This window comes from Fusarium sambucinum, chromosome IV (assembly GCF_050947815.1).
Source record: "Fusarium sambucinum isolate potato_lamoka chromosome IV, whole genome shotgun sequence".
In the NCBI taxonomy this organism is placed as follows: Eukaryota; Fungi; Ascomycota; class Sordariomycetes; order Hypocreales; family Nectriaceae; genus Fusarium; species Fusarium sambucinum.
In genome coordinates this window covers 3,110,166-3,126,473 of record NC_139291.1, presented here as the reverse complement: position 1 = coordinate 3,126,473, position 16,308 = coordinate 3,110,166, and the positions used below count along the sequence as shown (strand labels likewise).

The following is a 16,308-nucleotide window of genomic DNA, read 5'->3' as shown; positions in this document are numbered from 1 at the left end:
GCTAGGAGGCGGTACTCGTTATGGGAAAATACTGGGCTCTCCCATGGTATTCAGACAGGTAAGCCACTCATTTGCCATACTTCGCAGCAACCGCATCATACTCTTTCTTGGTAAGAGGGGTCACGGAGCCATGCTTTAAACCCCTGGGAAATTTAGGAAAGTCTGACTTCTCCCACGTTGGAGACAAAATGTCAGAAGTCTGAAAGGGAACATACTGGGTATAGTCGTCAAGAAGCAAATGATACAGTCCGGGGGTGCGAAGATCGGCGAACGAGCCAGGTCCTTCGAGCGGGGATTCAGGTCGAACATATCCTGGTACACGAGTCCACGTCCCAAAGAGTCCAGTTGTTGTGCTTTCTTGGTATACTTGATTGATGGTTTCGTTTTTGAGAAAACGGACAAAATGGCCTGGCTTGCCGAGGTACTGGAACTCCTGGTCAATCAGGCCGGTGTCTTTTGGAGCATGATAGTCCTTGGGGTCGCTGAATTTGACAAAGTCTTTGGTTGTGGCGAACCGGATCTTGTCCAGGGTTGCTTCGCCTTTGTGTTCGGTATCAGAAGAAGCATAGTGTCTCGATGCCCAGAAGACATAGTATTGATTGGTAGCATCATCCCATACCACAGATGGTGCCCAAGCCATGCCTGCAGTAGGGGACTCGACACTATTGGGAATTAGTTCAATCTCTATCTTAAGCTCAGTTCCTGATCACTTACATTCTTAGTGAAGGCTTTGACCATTTGACAAGGTCCTTCGACGACCAGACAACAAGGCCCCGACTTCCATTCCGCGTAGCCCAGTCCCAAGAAAAACCTGGGGCGTTGATGTCCAAGTCTATTTATTATACCAAAGATTAGTAATATATCTATTTTCATGTTTCAATGACGTACCTGTGGCAATGGTAAAGTACTCGGAACGCTTGCTGTTTGCGGCGAGGAAAATATCCCTGACGCCTTTGGTACCGACGTTACTCGTCAAGACTGGTTTACCGCTGTTCAGGAAGTTGAAGCTTGATGCTGATTTGCCATCTGAAAGATGCCATTGGACTTCCGGAGTTGGGTCACTAAAGGTCGAGATGAGATACCCGACGAATTCCTTTTCTGCAGGCTTCTGAGCCGGAACAGCTTCAACAAAAGACACGGAGAAGGCGGTAGCCAAGAGTTTGATGACACGCATTTTGACAAGAATGACCTTTAGAGAGGAGGACTGTAGTGCATCAGTGAAGGCATGGCTTCGGAGGCTTAGATCCCTATTTATGTAGGCCGCTCATCGACTAAAACCACCAAGCTACTTAATTGTCCACTAATCATCTCGCATTGATCCTTGCAAGAGCTACAAGCATCAAAAGTGATGAGGTGCCGATATTTAGACTCCAATCCGATGTTATTGCGAATTCGTTGCATGTAATTCCCTGCAGTTACGACGATCAATCCGCCTCCCCTCACACACTCAGCCTGGGGATTTGAACAGGCCATGTTTTGAACTTCAGTTTCAATCCAATCAGTCGGCTCAAGACAATAGTTTGATACATAGTTTAATGGTAGATCTCTGAACCTGGATCTAGGCACCCTTGCCGATGCTGAAGCGCTCCAGTAACGTGACGGCGCATAAGTTGATGAGGGGTTGAGCACAGAACATTTCATGACTTTGAGCGTGCAAAGCAGTATGAGCTAAAAGCCTTGAAGATACAGAATTAGGAAGGTACATCAAGAACTACTAGCGTTCGAGTTGTATCAAGGTACGGTTTGTCAAGTGGTATCCTGCTCCAATAACAAAAGGCCTGAAGAGACCAATAGCAGTGGAGGCTCACATGAATAACTAGGTAGCTCTAGCTGTTGTTGTGAAGCAAGCAAATGGAACTCTCGAATGATTGATCCTATAAGAAGTATCTTGATTGGTTGGCTACCAAAAGTCTATACACGGCATTGAAGGCGACACATGTATAATTACAGGATCCGGTCATGTCAAAATATTCGGTTGTCGGGACAAGCGAGCATCAGCTATTTCTTTCGCTACCAAGTGGTGTATTTCACTTACTAATTATATGAGCAGTTTAGATCATCTGTCTTTTGATAATTCCTTCTTTATATGATATAATTCCTGGCCTGGAAGTCATTGTCAAATGGTGTAATCGGCTGTCGGGACGGCTCGGTATGGCGAGTTTAGACCCAATTGCCATTCTGGGACAAAGCGTGGATTGCGTGCTCATTCTTTGGCAAGAGCAATACAGGACAACAGTAAACGGTCAGTCAGTCAATTGACTCTTCCTCCTTCATAATAACAATCATGCACTATTGCCATTCATTATTCATTCTTTCGATGAATGCGGGTCTCGTCAAGTTCAAGGCTGTACATCCTAGATTATGCTATACCACGCTATACTAATACCGCAAATGCCTGCTAACTAAAGATGCTCTCCCTCATGCCAACTATCATTACCGGGCTACTCAGAAATAATCTTGATGAAGCACCAGCAGACAACATCAAGTCAAGGTCGTTTCTCATAACGGATCTGGCTATTCAAGCCGTACCCTTATCAACTACTCCTTGAGCAGCCGCCCATACGCTGAGTAGTAGTGACAGCCCGGCACATGGCTCTTTCGTCCTGTATTCTCATCGAAGATATGGCACCCTTTCTTGGCTACATTTGGAGGAGTGTATACTGCAAAGTTGCATGTTAGTTATAGCGACAAGTGTCGTGGTTTGGGCAATTGCCTACAATGCAAGGAGACAGCAAAGTCTCTGCCACGATTCGAGACACGGTGCAGACCAAGGTCATCACTCATATATGCCACTTCGCCCGACTTGTATGTCGCCTCGGCTATGACTTTCATCGGCCCCTCCTCTTGATTATTTTCCGGGAAAGCGTATCGAGTCTCGGTCAGATCGCCGCGGAGAATCTTCATCAAGCAGTGCGCCTTTCCATGATCGTGGATAGGTGACCCTTTTCCTGGAGACCAAACGAGGACAAGCTATGCAAGGCCAGGCGTCAGTTCTATTTCCACTGGCCAAAGTTGGACTGGATGATCTCTTACCAGATTACTCTTGCCGTTTCCCTCGTCGACGAGGTTGCGGGTATAGCCTCTGCTACTATCGCCAAAAGCATACCGACCCCATTGGTTATCGGAGCTATCATAGCCCTCCATCATTTGTTGGAGATAATCAACGTCCACATCTTCCGAAGTCAAGCCTGATGATGGGCCAAGGGCGTCCCTTAGGCGGACTACGAGTTCTTCGAATCGATTACGCTGGCAGGGACCAACATTGGGAATCCCACTGTGGTCAATGATTGCAGAGTTGGAGAAGATCCCGATGGCCATGCTTGCTTATGATTGATGTTACGTTTGAGTACTAATAGCTGATGTTCTTTCGCTCAGAATTGTTCAAAGGTAAAGGGGTATCTGACAGGAAGACAACACGACTCCTTATTACCTGACCGCTGGGCGGGGGCTCACTACGTCTGTGGCCATCCATGCTTGATTGCCATGGGTCAGATCCGGGCTTTGACAAGACGGCAGATTGTATCACCGCATCTTGGTGTGGGCCGTGGATCACTATCGACATCATCTCACGGGCGGAAGAGGCCGACTGAGCTGGGTTTAGTCGGCGAGCTTTGAGTCGGCGATCCAATGCTGGTCCTGCGAGCTGATTTCAGGGTACTGGTTGGGTGCAACGACGCTAAAACCTCCCGAGGTTCTTGAGCATCCATCTTGCGGTATACGACTCGCGGTGACCAACAAAGAGATTAGAGTCTGATCATTTCCAGGGATATGGGTAAAGCTGATTATTGTGATGGTTCAAGGTTAGAAGTTTTTATATAGCCTTTAGTCTTCGAAAACAATATAATTTTGAAATTAGCAAGTTTCTGAGCACGCAATTCCATCCCATGGAACTGACATATGGCGGTATACCCACTGTGACATCTACCGCCCACAAGCCACTACCGGCTGAGGATGTGGCCCGAGCTTGGCATTATTCAGAGGAGGCGATTAGCGGATCTCGGTGCTAACAGAATAGGTCGCTAGCCATGACCTCTACGGCGCTCACGGGCTTCTTTTTGGTTTGCTCCGAGAATATTAGTAAAGCCTTTTTCTTTCACTTCTTGATATTCTACCAATTCTGTCATTCATGTCAAATGTACAACCCAGCTCATCAAGTAATTGAGCATCCATATATATATCGTCGTTTGAAGTTTCACATCACCTTTACTCTTTCTTACAATTTAGACTCTTGAAACGGACATTCGTCGAAACCCTGTTTAGCGTCTGGCAGATAGTCATCGATCAGCAGCTCACGTCACACGTTGCCCAGTACGCACTTGTACTTTCAGTATGCCTGACTGTAACTCGACAACTTCCACGGGTACAGTTCAAGCGGCCTGTAACGGCTCTATTCCGAAACCATGCGAGTCAACTCTGCCATGTAAAGAGGAAACTGGATGGAGGAGGGTCATTCGCAACTTCACGCCTTCGTAAGTACGATCCCTAACACAATAGCTGATTCGTTAATACAAGAGTCACTGACACGAATTACAAAGATGGTTTGCAGTCAATATGGGCACTGGTATCGTGTCCATACTGCTACATAACCTTCCATACAATGCGATATGGCTTCAGTATATGTCGTATATCTTCTTTGGGCTTAATGTCGTTCTCTTCACTGTCTTTACTGCCTTGTCCATCGCTCGATACACATTATACCCAACCATCTGGTCTGCCATGATCTCGCATCCCGGCCAGTCCCTGTTCCTTGGCTGCTTTCCTATGGGGCTTGCGAGTGAGTTTCGTCCAGCAGAACTGGCTTGATAATTGCTGACGTTTGTGCAGCTATCATAAATATGATGGTGTTCAGCTGTAAGCACTGGGGTGACTGGGTTGTCTATCTAGCTTGGAGCTTATGGTGGTTCGACGTTTGGGTTTCCATCGCTACTTGCGTCAGCATGCCCTTTATAGTCATGCACCGCCACCGTCCTGGCCTCGAAAATATCACTGCGGCTCTGCTGCTACCAATTGTACCGGCTGTCGTTGCAGCCGCAACGGGCGGCATAGTTGCAGAGGAGCTCCCCAACCACCACCACGCTCTGACGACTGTGATAGCCTCCTATGTACTTTGGGGAATAGGAGAATCGTTCTCGGCTATTGTGCTGGCGCTATATTTCCATCGACTCACGATCCATTCTATCCCCCCCAAGGAGGTTATTGTCAGCGTCTTCCTACCGATAGGACCTCTTGGACAAGGAGGATTCGGAATCCAGCAGCTTGGAAAGGTGGCCATGCATGTGATTCCAAAGAGCAATGCCTTTGGCGAAGTTGCTGTGCGAGCTGGCGAGATTCTGTACGTTCTGGGAGTCTTCTTTGGTATTGTGATGTGGGGGTTCGCACTTGTGTGGCTGTCCTTCGCACTTATCAGTATCGCCATGATGCCAAATGTACCACGCAATTTGGGAGCTTGGGGTTATACGTTTCCACTCGGTGTGTTGGCAACGTGCTCCAATGCTCTAGCGGAGAACCTTGATAGCGATTTCTTCAAGGTTGCTACGATGGTAACGTGACATGGTTCTTTCTTTAGGATAAAATGCTAACTTTGTGGCAGATCATCTCACTCGCGGTGGTCTTACTATGGGTTGTTGTCGCGACAAGAACTCTTAAGCTTGCTATCACAGGAGAAATGTTTCATGCGCCTTGCTTGAAGGACCTTCGAGACAAGTCACAAGCTGCTGGATCAGATAGAAGAGTCTAGAGAATACCTTCCTCGGTTCTAGCTATGACTTGGATATATAAAGTTTTGGAAAAGTAAAACAAGCAGCACCTATCAATGGGAGGGAGTTGCCGAGGCAAATTTATTTTTAGGAATCGAAAACTAATATACTGATGAGGGAAAATATCAATACAAAATGGTTATGTTTATGTTTACATTTATATAGATGATCTTGCCAATAATCCTAGGTTACCTACGTTCATATGCCATTACTTGAACGCTATCAAATGGCTGCCCCTCGATTGGCGAGGGGCACTGTACAAGGTTGCTCAAGGCCCCACTAAAAGTCTTGCCCGTCGTGATTGCGGAGGCGCGGGGCAATTTTTCCCAGGTTGAAATCTTATCAATTAATTGTGTGCTTGTGTGATTGTTCTTAGCCAACTTACTCAATTCATTTTTGCCAAAATCTTAAGTGACAGTTTGGCTGAAGGCTGATCGTCACCATGGATTGGTCAAATCACTCGTCGCCTTCGCGCCTCGACTCGTTTGTCGATGGTAAGCTCTTCTAGTTATTCCCATGTCGCAAAACGTGCTGCTGACTGAGCTCTTAATAGAATTGGTCGATGTCTGGCACCTCCACCGAACGCCTATCCTCTTTGCCACTTGTATCATTCTCGTCGCTGTTCGAATTTACTTCCAGTTCAATGGTCAAAAGACAGAGGTAGTTGCTTTCAAGAAGGCTTACGAAGAACCTGCCAAGCCAAAGGTCGTAGTCGAAGAAGTCAAGGTTGAACAAGTTCAAATTGAAGAAAAGACCCCCACCATCGAGCCCGTCGAGGAGAAAAAGAATGCCAAAACTCAGGGACCCCGACGAATCAAGGGTGGGTTAGCCAGAAAACCATCAAAGAAAACGGAGGAAGAAAAAGATCTTACTCGATCTGTCCTGCCTCTCATCTTCTTTTGTTCCGTTACGACCAAAACGGCCAAGATTGCGCAAGAATACGTTGAAAAGCTGGGAGGAAAGTTGGGCGAGCTTTCCAAGCAGTCAGGTCGACAATTCCTTAAGCCCGAAACTCTAGATCTTACCGAGATTGATTTCGATGATTACTTCCTCACTCCCTACAAGGCACAAGGTGATGCCGACGTCTTCTACCTCTTTCTGATCCCTAGCTACAATATCGACACCATCAACGACACCTTCCTGGAGCATCTCCAGGAGACCCACCATGACTTCCGAATTGACACGGCGCCTCTATCCAGTATTCTAGGTTACTCGGTTTTCGGATTCGGCGACAAGGAGAATTGGCCTACCGAAGCGGATGGTTTCTGTTTTCAAGCCAAGGAAGTCGACAAATGGATGGCTAAGCTTACTGGTCGCAAGAGAGCTTACCCGGTTGGAATGGGTGATATGCAAAGTGATCACGAAGAACGTCTGCAGGAATGGGCCCAGGGTGTCGAAGAAGTTATCGAATATGTCGCTCGCACCGGAAACTTGGGAGAAGGACTTCCTGGCAGTGGGGCAGCCGACGAAAGTGATGTCGAGGACATTGCTGAAGACGAAGATGATGGCGAAGTCATCATTGAAGACGACGCTACCGATAAAAAGACAAAGGGTGGAAGGGATCTGGACGATGTCGAGGATCTTGGACGCATGATTCGAAAGGATGATGGTTCAACCGTTCAGAAAGCCCCTCTCGCTGTTGATTTCACCAACTATGGGTCTTCAACAAAAAAAGCAGTCCCCCAAGGACCCAAAAAGATGGTTGCCGAGGAATCGCCTACATATAAAGCACTCACCAAACAAGGTTACGCCATTGTCGGATCTCACTCAGGGGTCAAGACATGTCGATGGACAAAATCAGCTCTTCGTGGACGCGGCTCCTGCTACAAATGGTCATTCTACGGTATTGCGAGTCATCAATGTATGGAAACAACCCCTTCGCTCTCCTGCTCGAACAAGTGTGTCTTCTGTTGGCGCCACGGCACAAACCCAGTTGGAACAACATGGCGATGGGTTGTGGACCCTCCTGATCTCATCTTTGACGGCGTCAAAATGAACCATTACAAGAAGATCAAAATGCTGCGTGGCATGCCTGGTGTGCGAGCTGAGCGATTCGCCGAAGCTATGCAGATCAGACACTGCGCTCTATCGCTTGTCGGAGAACCCATCTTCTACCCCTACATCAACGAATTTCTCGGCATGTTGCATGCCGAACGCATTTCCTCTTTCCTTGTCTGCAATGCTCAGCATCCTGACCAACTTGCCGATCTCAAAGCCGTAACTCAGCTATACGTATCTATTGATGCAGCTGATAAGGAATCACTACGGAGAATTGACAGACCTCTCCACAGAGACTTCTGGGAACGCTTCAACCGCTGCCTTGACATTCTTCGCGAAAAGCGCTTCAGCCACCGAACCGTGTTTCGGTTGACGCTCGTCAAGGGTTTCAACGTTGAGGAGGAGGCCGAGGGATACGCGCGACTCGTGGAACAAGGTTTGCCATGCTTCGTCGAAGTCAAAGGCGTGACATACTGCGGCACATCAACCTCATCGAATGCCGGCCTGAGCATGTCTAATGTTCCCTTTTACTGGGAGGTTTGCGACTTTGTCAAGGCTCTCGAGAAACGGTTGAAGGAAAAGGGGCTAAAGTACGGCATTGCTGCTGAGCATGCTCACAGCTGCTGTATTCTCTTGGCTAGCGAGAGATTTTATGTCGATGAAAAGTGGCACACTTTGATCGACTACAAGAAGTTCTTTGAACTTCTCGAGGAGCGTGGACCTGGAAACTTTACCCCAGAGGAATACATGGGGGCGCCAACTCCCGAGTGGGCTTTGTGGGGTAACGGAGGTTTCGATCCTCGTGATGACCGAGTAGACAGAAAGGGACGAAAGATTGAAGCATCATAATTCTCTCAATAAAAATGTTTTAATTACAAGTCAAGTTTGAATTTTCGACCTACAATGCTATATGCAACCAATTTTCTCGCTGGAAGCAAACATAATCTCCAACTAGGTAGGCTCAAACAATCTTCGAGCATCAAGTCCCTCACGCATTTCACGTGCAGGGTTGGTGCTTTGCTTTTATGAAGTTATGGCAGAGAAATGGAGGTCGTTTTTATATGGATTTTAACGCAGGCTTGTGTGGAATCATGGTTTGGGAATTAGAAAAGAATATAACTTCATAATGTTTTGCTGAAACGTTGCCAGCAATTGTCGTTCCTAAACTCATTCGTTTCAACGTACATCTGTTTACACAAAGCTCTATGGAAGTGAAAAGAGCGAAACTATAGTACATTGAAGGCCGTCAGGTCTCCATTAGAGATTTCTTCTTTGGAAAGCTTTGACACCATGCAAGCTTTCCATGGTACAGATTTTAGGGAGGGCATTATTTCAACCATTTCCAACGTCTGGGTATATATGTGCCAAGAGCGGAGAGGAAACTCGGATAGGTCTTATACCTCTTTAATCAAGACCAACGTTGGGAATGTCGGAGAGGTTGATGCCGGCAGGAGCGGCGGAGGCTCTGACATCAAGAGATGAGTCGTATGCGATCATCTCAGCGAGGATATCTAATATCGGCTGTGAATTTGTTAGAATATGCATCTAAACACACGGAGCTTTTGATATGTCTTACCTTGGGAACAGTGCTGTCATAAATTCGGATCAGATCGCTAGGAGCAGGGTAGACCTTGAGACCCTTGTAGAAGGCCAGAGCAGACTCAAGAGCCTTGGAAGCTGGTGAATAATAGTCAGCATCTTGCAAACAACTTCTTAAGAAAGGGTACACGCACGATCCTGGCTAAGCATCTCTCCAGCCATAACCTGCTCGTTGAAGAAAGCTTCCCGCTCCTCAACGCCAGAGGGGAAACCGTCCTCGTTTGCCTCCTGAACCCTGGAGCGGATGCTCTGGCGTTGTTGCTGAGTAGAGGCCTCGGCCTCCTCCTTCGCGACTCGGGCCTGCTTGCGCTCGTTTCTCCTCAAGTTTCGGCGGAACTCGGCCTGGTTTCGACGTTGGTAGTCGAAGTAGGCGGCGTAACCTGCTCAAGAAGTATCCATGATTAGCCAATGTGAACCGTGGTGTATAGCATGTCGCTATCCCATAGCTACTGGGCGTTGTGAATGCGCGGTCATACCGAGAATGGCGGCGGCGGCGGTAGCGACGGATGCCGTCACCAAAACTGAAGTCTGAACCATTTTTGAAGCGGGATAGTGATGCGGAGGCGGGAAGATTGGAGCGCAGTCAACAAAAGTCCAAAGACACTCCCACAGCACTATTACAATGGGCAAACTCGGGACTCGAGAGATTGTTTGGCGATGTCGGAGACCGAGTGACGGAGAATATTACGACGTCAATTAGATGAGTTCACTTTCTCGAGCGTCAAGAGCAGCAGCAAGCTTTCAGGCGTCGCTTGCTTTCCTAATTTTTTAGCAACGGAGCACATGATGTGGAGCTAAGCCCTTTTCGGAGAGTGGGAGCTTCCCTGGCAAGTGGGGTGCAATATATCCGAACTGTGATGAGATCAGATAGTATTTAGCCTACCTGCCAGTCATATAAAGGTCAATCAAGAATATGCTTGAACAACTATTCTATGACTATAACTACCTACTGTAAGTACCGATTGTACCAGCTCTTGTTATAAAATGCTGTTGAAATCTTGGTCTGACGTAGCGTAGGTAGCATAAGGTATTTTGTCATTGTTCTCCAAAACTCATTAATGTTCCGTTGATAGATACATGACAACAGAATCCTGGGGGAACGAACTAAAAACGATATTAGAAACTTGGCAACCTTTCTAAATCTTTGACTGCCATACCGTATAAGTCTATCCAGAACCTCAATTCGCTTATACAGTAACACGATATGTCCAATCACGGCTTATCGAATGTGATAACACACTAGATAACATGTTAGCATGTCTAGCACACCCAACGCGGCTGAGAAGAGGCTGGGTACGTACCCCCACCTCCTGATGCATGGAACCCATTCCAGTGGCTGCTTCACTGGAGCTCCAAGACCCAACCATTACACGTACCTCATGATAGAGCTCGGCTGGCTCCAGAGGCCAGACCAGTCAGTATTTTGTTTTGACTTGAGACATCGTTGCACGTTATCGTATAAATTCAAAAATCACCGACTTGACGGCATCTATCTACCGATTGCTCCTTTCCTCCAATTGCCGCCGAACGTGGTTACCTAGCTTCAATACTCACTCAACATGGAGGATCGCAATAAGATATCGCTTCGTAGCGGCAGGAGGAAGAAGAGGCCAACTATCAGCGCGCCTCGTCAGATTTCGGGGCCGATTGCTCAAGATGATTCTAACAGACCGCCTCTCCCAGATGCAGACCCTAGTCAAGCTTCAGCTCGACCTCGCCCACGTCCTCCTCCCATGGCTGGTGGAAAGGTGAATACGATCCAAGAGCCGTCTCCGATTCCCTTGTACTCACCTTGCTACATAGACTTCGGATCTAGTAAAGCGACGATATTCGACACGATTTAACCAGCCATCCTCTATCTCCAATGGCGGAGCACCCCCGATACCGCAGATGCCCTCTCTGGGTAATTACGAACCGAGGGAGACCGTCGCCGCTGCCAGGAAGCCTCCATCGCGCTCAGGACCTGGTGTTGCTCCAGTCATCGACATCAAGGGCCTGCGCGATCCCAAGCTGAAGCCAGATCGGTATGTTCAAGCTGCTTTAAGCGACGCTACCGAGGATCAAATTCGCGAATTCGAAGAGTCGTTGCGCCAAGTCAAAACACGTGTGGGAACGGATCTGCAACAGAGCGTCATGCAGAACAGAACACAGTTTATCAAAATCAGCAAGGAAGCTGAGAAGCTCAAGAGTGAGATGAGGAACCTGAAGAACTTCATGTCAGAGCTCAAGGTAAACACAACCGCCATGAGAGCTGCTGCAGCCAAGAGCGATGAGCCTATGCCTAGTGATCTGGGGGTTGCCCCTGGAATCAGCAGCAGAAGAGATAGGCGCACTTCTATCGCTGACAGAAGTGCAATGTGGAATTCGCAAATGCAGGCCCTGTACAAGGGTGTCGAAGGATCGCAAAAATTCCTCCCTAATGCGGCAGGACGGCATGTTGTGCAAGACGCAGGCCCTTGGATTGAGCTCGACAATGCCACATACAAGTCACGCAGAGCAATGCAGATCTTTTTGCTTAACGACCACCTTCTTATCGCGTCGCGTAAGAAGCGAAAGGCAGATGCGCCTGGCGCAGATGCACGAGGGCCTATGATGAAGTTGGTGGCGGACCGCTGCTGGCCCTTGTTGGATGTAGAAGTGGTGGATATGTCGAGCACTGGAGAATCATCAAACAGTGGACGCAATAAGCTTGCAGACGCTATCATGGTGCGAGGTGTTGGTCAGGAATCTTTTATCTATCGGACGGAGAAACCCCAAGACCCCGAAAAGAAACAGCTGCTCCTCAATGTGCGCAAGGCTATAGAACAGCTGCGTAAAGGTCTCCGATCAGAAATGGAGGCCAACAACAAGGCACGTGAGACAATCAACTACTTTGCTTCTCGAGATCCGGGTCTTCTTCAAAAGACGGAGCTTCTTGCGACCCTATCGGATATCAAGGATATGCTCATTGAGGTGGATGGCAAGCAACAAAATCTGCGTTGGGTCGAAAGCGAGATGGATGATCTTGATATCGACGTTGCGATGCAAAGATTCGAGGACGCTGTAGTCCGCGTCGAGAAGCTCAAAGCAATTGCTCGCGGGTTGAAGAACCATGCAATCGCTCAAGACTTTATCAACTTTAAAGTAAACGAACGATCTGTCAGACTTGCCAACATGATTGTTCGGGAACTTGAAATGACACACGATAACAATACAAAGACAAGACGCAACGTCAGCTGGTTGACGAGGCTGGGCTTTGAAGACAGCGCCCGCGAGTCGTATCTGGCGGCGAGAAGCGGCACAATCCACAAACGAACCAGGTGAGTAGATTTGGATTACTTCGCCTTTGTTATAATTACTGACACAATCATAGACAATGCATATTTCAGGGAGATTTGCATCTATACATCTGGGAACTCTCATTTGTGTACTTTATGGTCATTCACAACACAGTGCAATGTTTCCAGTCGTGCTTCCCACCACCAATGATGAGTGTGTGCGTCAAGTGGGCAAAGGAGGAAGTTGACGCATTCAACGTTATCCTAGCACGCCAGCTTAGTAGTACGGAGCCTAGAGGACATGTCTGGACGCAGTGTATGGAAAGAGCAAAGGAGCATTCTAAGCTGTTATCTGAAGTTGGGTTGGACTTTGAGAACCTGGTCGGAAAGAACCTGATGATCTATGAGCCAATTGATCAGGGACCCTCCGTGGGATTGGGGTTGTCGTAAAGACATCTTTACGGGCGTTGAGGCAATGAGTTGGTGGTGATGATGTTGGGATCATTTTGGTTACCATGTCAGCATCGGTTGATTGTGGGATCACTCGTATGGCAATACCCAGGCTGGAATTGGAGAACCATCGTAGTAAATGACTCATGATATTATTATTATTGAGAAGCTGGTTTAATGAAATATGGTCCTTGATGTTCAAAGTATTGGCATTTAAGCCACATCCATTTGCGGTAAGCTCTCTGTGATGCAACTAAGGACCTCATTGAACAATGACGAAATGGATAGGTGGTGTTAAGTGGTGCATAGGTACTTCTATGAAAGTGTTGTTAATCGATGCCATCTTTGTGTAATTAAATTCCACCCTGATAACCGTTGGATCAGTTTCAAAAAGTAAAATCGTCTTTGATCTCCAAGCAAATATATTATCTAGTAGGTACTGGGAGCTATGGTCGGGCACGGCATAAACAGTAAAAATGCGCCACACGAGGCTCCAATTCTGAGGCCAACCAGGCATCCAGTTGGAAGAGCCCGCCCGGACCGGGGCAGTTCATCATGAATGGCGCTGTGCTGGCGCCCCCAGTTAAGCCCAGAGGTATGTAGTAGCTAGCCCGGCGTGCTAGGCTAGACTGGCAACCACCAACATCATCCATGGATCCCTCCCTCCTCCTTTCGCTCCCCATCATCATTTAACTATCACCTAACAACGCCCACCAAAAATTCTTCATCAACAAGCTTCGCCCGCCCTCTCCCAACCTGGGCTTCTATTTACGCCTCCTTTTCCTACCCGCGATAGAACGGTTTTAGCGACAGAAGCTGCTGCTGCTGGTGTCGGTAGCTGCTATTGATTATCTCATCTCCCTTGTTTCCCTTTTCTCCTCCCCTGACGACCGCCGCCTTTGTGCCTCGTGCCCCACCGCTCGCGATTCAGGCGTGACCGCATCCAACGTCAACGTCATTTCAACCTCAACTTCCACAATCAACACATCTCGATACTCGATTCTATACCTCTGAGCCATGGACACCAATATGGAGGATGTTGGGCGAGCACCCGCTGAAGCTTCACCTGTGCTTAACTTCGAGCCCACTACGATCCCCACTCTTGACGGCTGGATTGAGAGCTTGATGTCTTGCAAGCAGCTGGCCGAGGCTGACGTTCAGAGGCTGTGCGATAAGGTGAGCTGGATGTCAATTACACGGGGGCGATGGAGCTGTTGTAGCGAATAACGTCGAGCGTGCGGCACTCAACAAGCTTTGGCGCTTCTCGCGTGAGCCGGCCGAATGCTAACGTGCAATACACAGGCCCGAGAAGTTTTACAGGAAGAGTCGAACGTACAGCCAGTGGTATGTCATCGTCATGCGCCAGTTGATCAAGATACTTGAACTAAAAGGTCTCCAGAAATGCCCTGTTACCGTCTGTGGTGATATTCACGGCCAGTTCCACGACTTGATGGAGCTCTTCAAGATCGGTGGGCCCAATCCCGACACTAACTACCTATTCATGGGTACGCTTCAATCATCATTCTAAAATCTTACGTTGTCAATACTTACTCCGAATAGGTGACTATGTTGATCGAGGTTACTACTCCGTCGAGACCGTCACCCTTCTCGTCGCCCTCAAGATCCGATACCCTCAGCGAATCACCATCCTCCGAGGAAATCACGAGTCCCGTCAGATCACTCAGGTCTACGGTTTCTACGACGAGTGTCTTCGCAAATACGGAAACGCTAATGTCTGGAAGTATTTCACCGACCTCTTTGACTACCTTCCCCTCACTGCCCTGATCGACAACCAGATCTTCTGTCTTCACGGTGGTCTTTCTCCTAGTATCGACACACTTGATAACATCCGAGCTTTGGATCGTATCCAGGAAGTCCCACACGAGGGTCCCATGTGTGACCTTCTCTGGTCAGACCCCGACGACCGATGCGGCTGGGGAATTTCTCCTCGAGGTGCGGGGTATACATTCGGCCAGGATATCTCAGAAGCCTTCAATCACAACAACGGCTTGACCTTGATCGCACGAGCTCATCAGCTGGTTATGGAGGGTTACAACTGGTCCCAAGACCGTAATGTGGTTACCATTTTCTCAGGTTTGTCTCGAATGCCCAGATGCGCCAAGGCCTTTGCAAAATTAACATGATGACAGCACCCAACTACTGCTATCGATGTGGTAATCAAGCCGCCATCATGGAAATTGACGAGCACTTGAAGTACACCTTGTATGTTTGAGCCGGTAGCCTACTTCATAAATCGCACGATGAACTGACCAAGAACAGCCTGCAATTTGACCCTTGTCCTAGAGCCGGCGAGCCTATGGTCTCAAGGCGTAAGTTCCAACACATAAACCCAATTGGATTTGGCTAACGGTCATGAAAGGGACTCCCGATTACTTCCTCTAATCTCGTCACGTATACCCATGTCTTACCAAGCTCGAGCCAGCTAATGTCGAACTGTCATATTTGGGGCAACTGCGCCAGCCTCAAAGACGTTGCAGCTCGGCCTTGTACGATTCCACACGACGAACTTTCCAAACGAACCAAAACTCTGGCGCATGAATTGTACGGATATTGCTCATGGCGAGTTCCCAAATATTGCGGCAAAGGCACGATAGCATTGGGACGCCTATACCTTTGCTGGGAAGGGTTTGGTAGACTACGTTGCGGCGCTCCGTCTCAGGATTGCTTAGATACGCATATTTGAGTTCCGCGCTGTAAGAGAAAGAAACACGCATGCATGATCAATTTTTGTCTTAAGCTTCTCACCGTGATGTCTGTCAAAGTTGGGAATGAAGCATTGGAAAGAGCCGAGCTACTAAAGAGGAATGATAGCAAAGATATAACAGAACTCAAACCCAAGGTATCGAAGCATCGAGGCAAGCAGTTATCGCAAATGGTAATCATTTCACTATATTAGCAATTCTGAAACTGCTCTGATTAACATATTGGTGTCGCCAACTCATTAATCCAGTTACAGCTTGTTCGCTCGGCGTAACCCGATAACCATGCCTCAGGGTACCAGATTTGGCCGTTGAACACGAGAGACGAAATCGTTAGGACAGCTTATGCTATTTAGATCAGGCTCTTTATGCTGTTTATTTTTTACCATAGAGTTTAGAAGCCATCTTTCTTGCTGCCCATTAGCCATGGCCTTCCTAAAGACAGTAGTACAAGATTCCGGCCACATGTACCTCTGCAATCTTGTTAAGTATCACAAATAAGACATTCGTGTAACGTTGTCTTAATAA

At 47.9% G+C, this 16,308-nt stretch overlaps 7 protein-coding genes across 7 annotated transcripts; 4 read left to right on the top strand and 3 right to left on the bottom strand.

Moving 5' to 3' along the window:
• Positions 1 to 67: 67 nt before the first annotated feature.
• On the bottom strand, positions 68 to 1,174 carry FSST1_001042 (glycosyl hydrolase; the record flags this gene model as incomplete). The annotated part of the gene is made up of 3 exons (XM_083224336.1): positions 68 to 662; positions 715 to 832; positions 889 to 1,174. The coding sequence occupies 3 exons, from the start codon at positions 1,172 to 1,174 to the stop codon at positions 68 to 70; spliced, it is 999 nt and encodes a 332-aa protein (XP_083091224.1).
• Positions 1,175 to 2,538: 1,364 nt separating this feature from the next.
• Positions 2,539 to 3,318, bottom strand: FSST1_001041 (RmlC-like cupin domain-containing protein; the record flags this gene model as incomplete). The annotated part of the gene is made up of 3 exons (XM_083224325.1): positions 2,539 to 2,660; positions 2,718 to 2,970; positions 3,034 to 3,318. 3 exons carry the CDS (start codon positions 3,316 to 3,318, stop codon positions 2,539 to 2,541), a joined length of 660 nt encoding a protein of 219 aa, XP_083091223.1.
• Positions 3,319 to 4,329: 1,011 nt separating this feature from the next.
• Positions 4,330 to 5,737, top strand: FSST1_001040 (voltage-dependent anion channel; the record flags this gene model as incomplete). The annotated part of the gene is made up of 4 exons (XM_083224314.1): positions 4,330 to 4,469; positions 4,536 to 4,774; positions 4,825 to 5,540; positions 5,591 to 5,737. 4 exons carry the CDS (start codon positions 4,330 to 4,332, stop codon positions 5,735 to 5,737), a joined length of 1,242 nt encoding a protein of 413 aa, XP_083091222.1.
• Positions 5,738 to 6,198: 461 nt separating this feature from the next.
• Positions 6,199 to 8,603, top strand: FSST1_001039 (protein TYW1; the record flags this gene model as incomplete). The annotated part of the gene is made up of 2 exons (XM_083224304.1): positions 6,199 to 6,250; positions 6,310 to 8,603. The coding sequence occupies 2 exons, from the start codon at positions 6,199 to 6,201 to the stop codon at positions 8,601 to 8,603; spliced, it is 2,346 nt and encodes a 781-aa protein (XP_083091221.1).
• Positions 8,604 to 9,158: 555 nt separating this feature from the next.
• FSST1_001038 (TOM complex receptor protein TOM20) lies at positions 9,159 to 9,890 on the bottom strand (the record flags this gene model as incomplete). The annotated part of the gene is made up of 4 exons (XM_083224293.1): positions 9,159 to 9,275; positions 9,331 to 9,431; positions 9,488 to 9,733; positions 9,830 to 9,890. The coding sequence occupies 4 exons, from the start codon at positions 9,888 to 9,890 to the stop codon at positions 9,159 to 9,161; spliced, it is 525 nt and encodes a 174-aa protein (XP_083091220.1).
• A 1,022-nt stretch (positions 9,891 to 10,912) lies between these two features.
• FSST1_001037 (exocyst subunit EXO84) lies at positions 10,913 to 13,060 on the top strand (the record flags this gene model as incomplete). Its single annotated transcript, XM_083224282.1, has 3 exons — positions 10,913 to 11,101; positions 11,157 to 12,652; positions 12,706 to 13,060. 3 exons carry the CDS (start codon positions 10,913 to 10,915, stop codon positions 13,058 to 13,060), a joined length of 2,040 nt encoding a protein of 679 aa, XP_083091219.1.
• Positions 13,061 to 14,077: 1,017 nt separating this feature from the next.
• FSST1_001036 (Metallo-dependent phosphatase-like protein) lies at positions 14,078 to 15,463 on the top strand (the record flags this gene model as incomplete). The annotated part of the gene is made up of 7 exons (XM_083224271.1): positions 14,078 to 14,236; positions 14,363 to 14,404; positions 14,460 to 14,565; positions 14,621 to 15,154; positions 15,211 to 15,283; positions 15,341 to 15,390; positions 15,441 to 15,463. 7 exons carry the CDS (start codon positions 14,078 to 14,080, stop codon positions 15,461 to 15,463), a joined length of 987 nt encoding a protein of 328 aa, XP_083091218.1.
• Between the last annotated feature and the right edge of the window lie 845 nt (positions 15,464 to 16,308).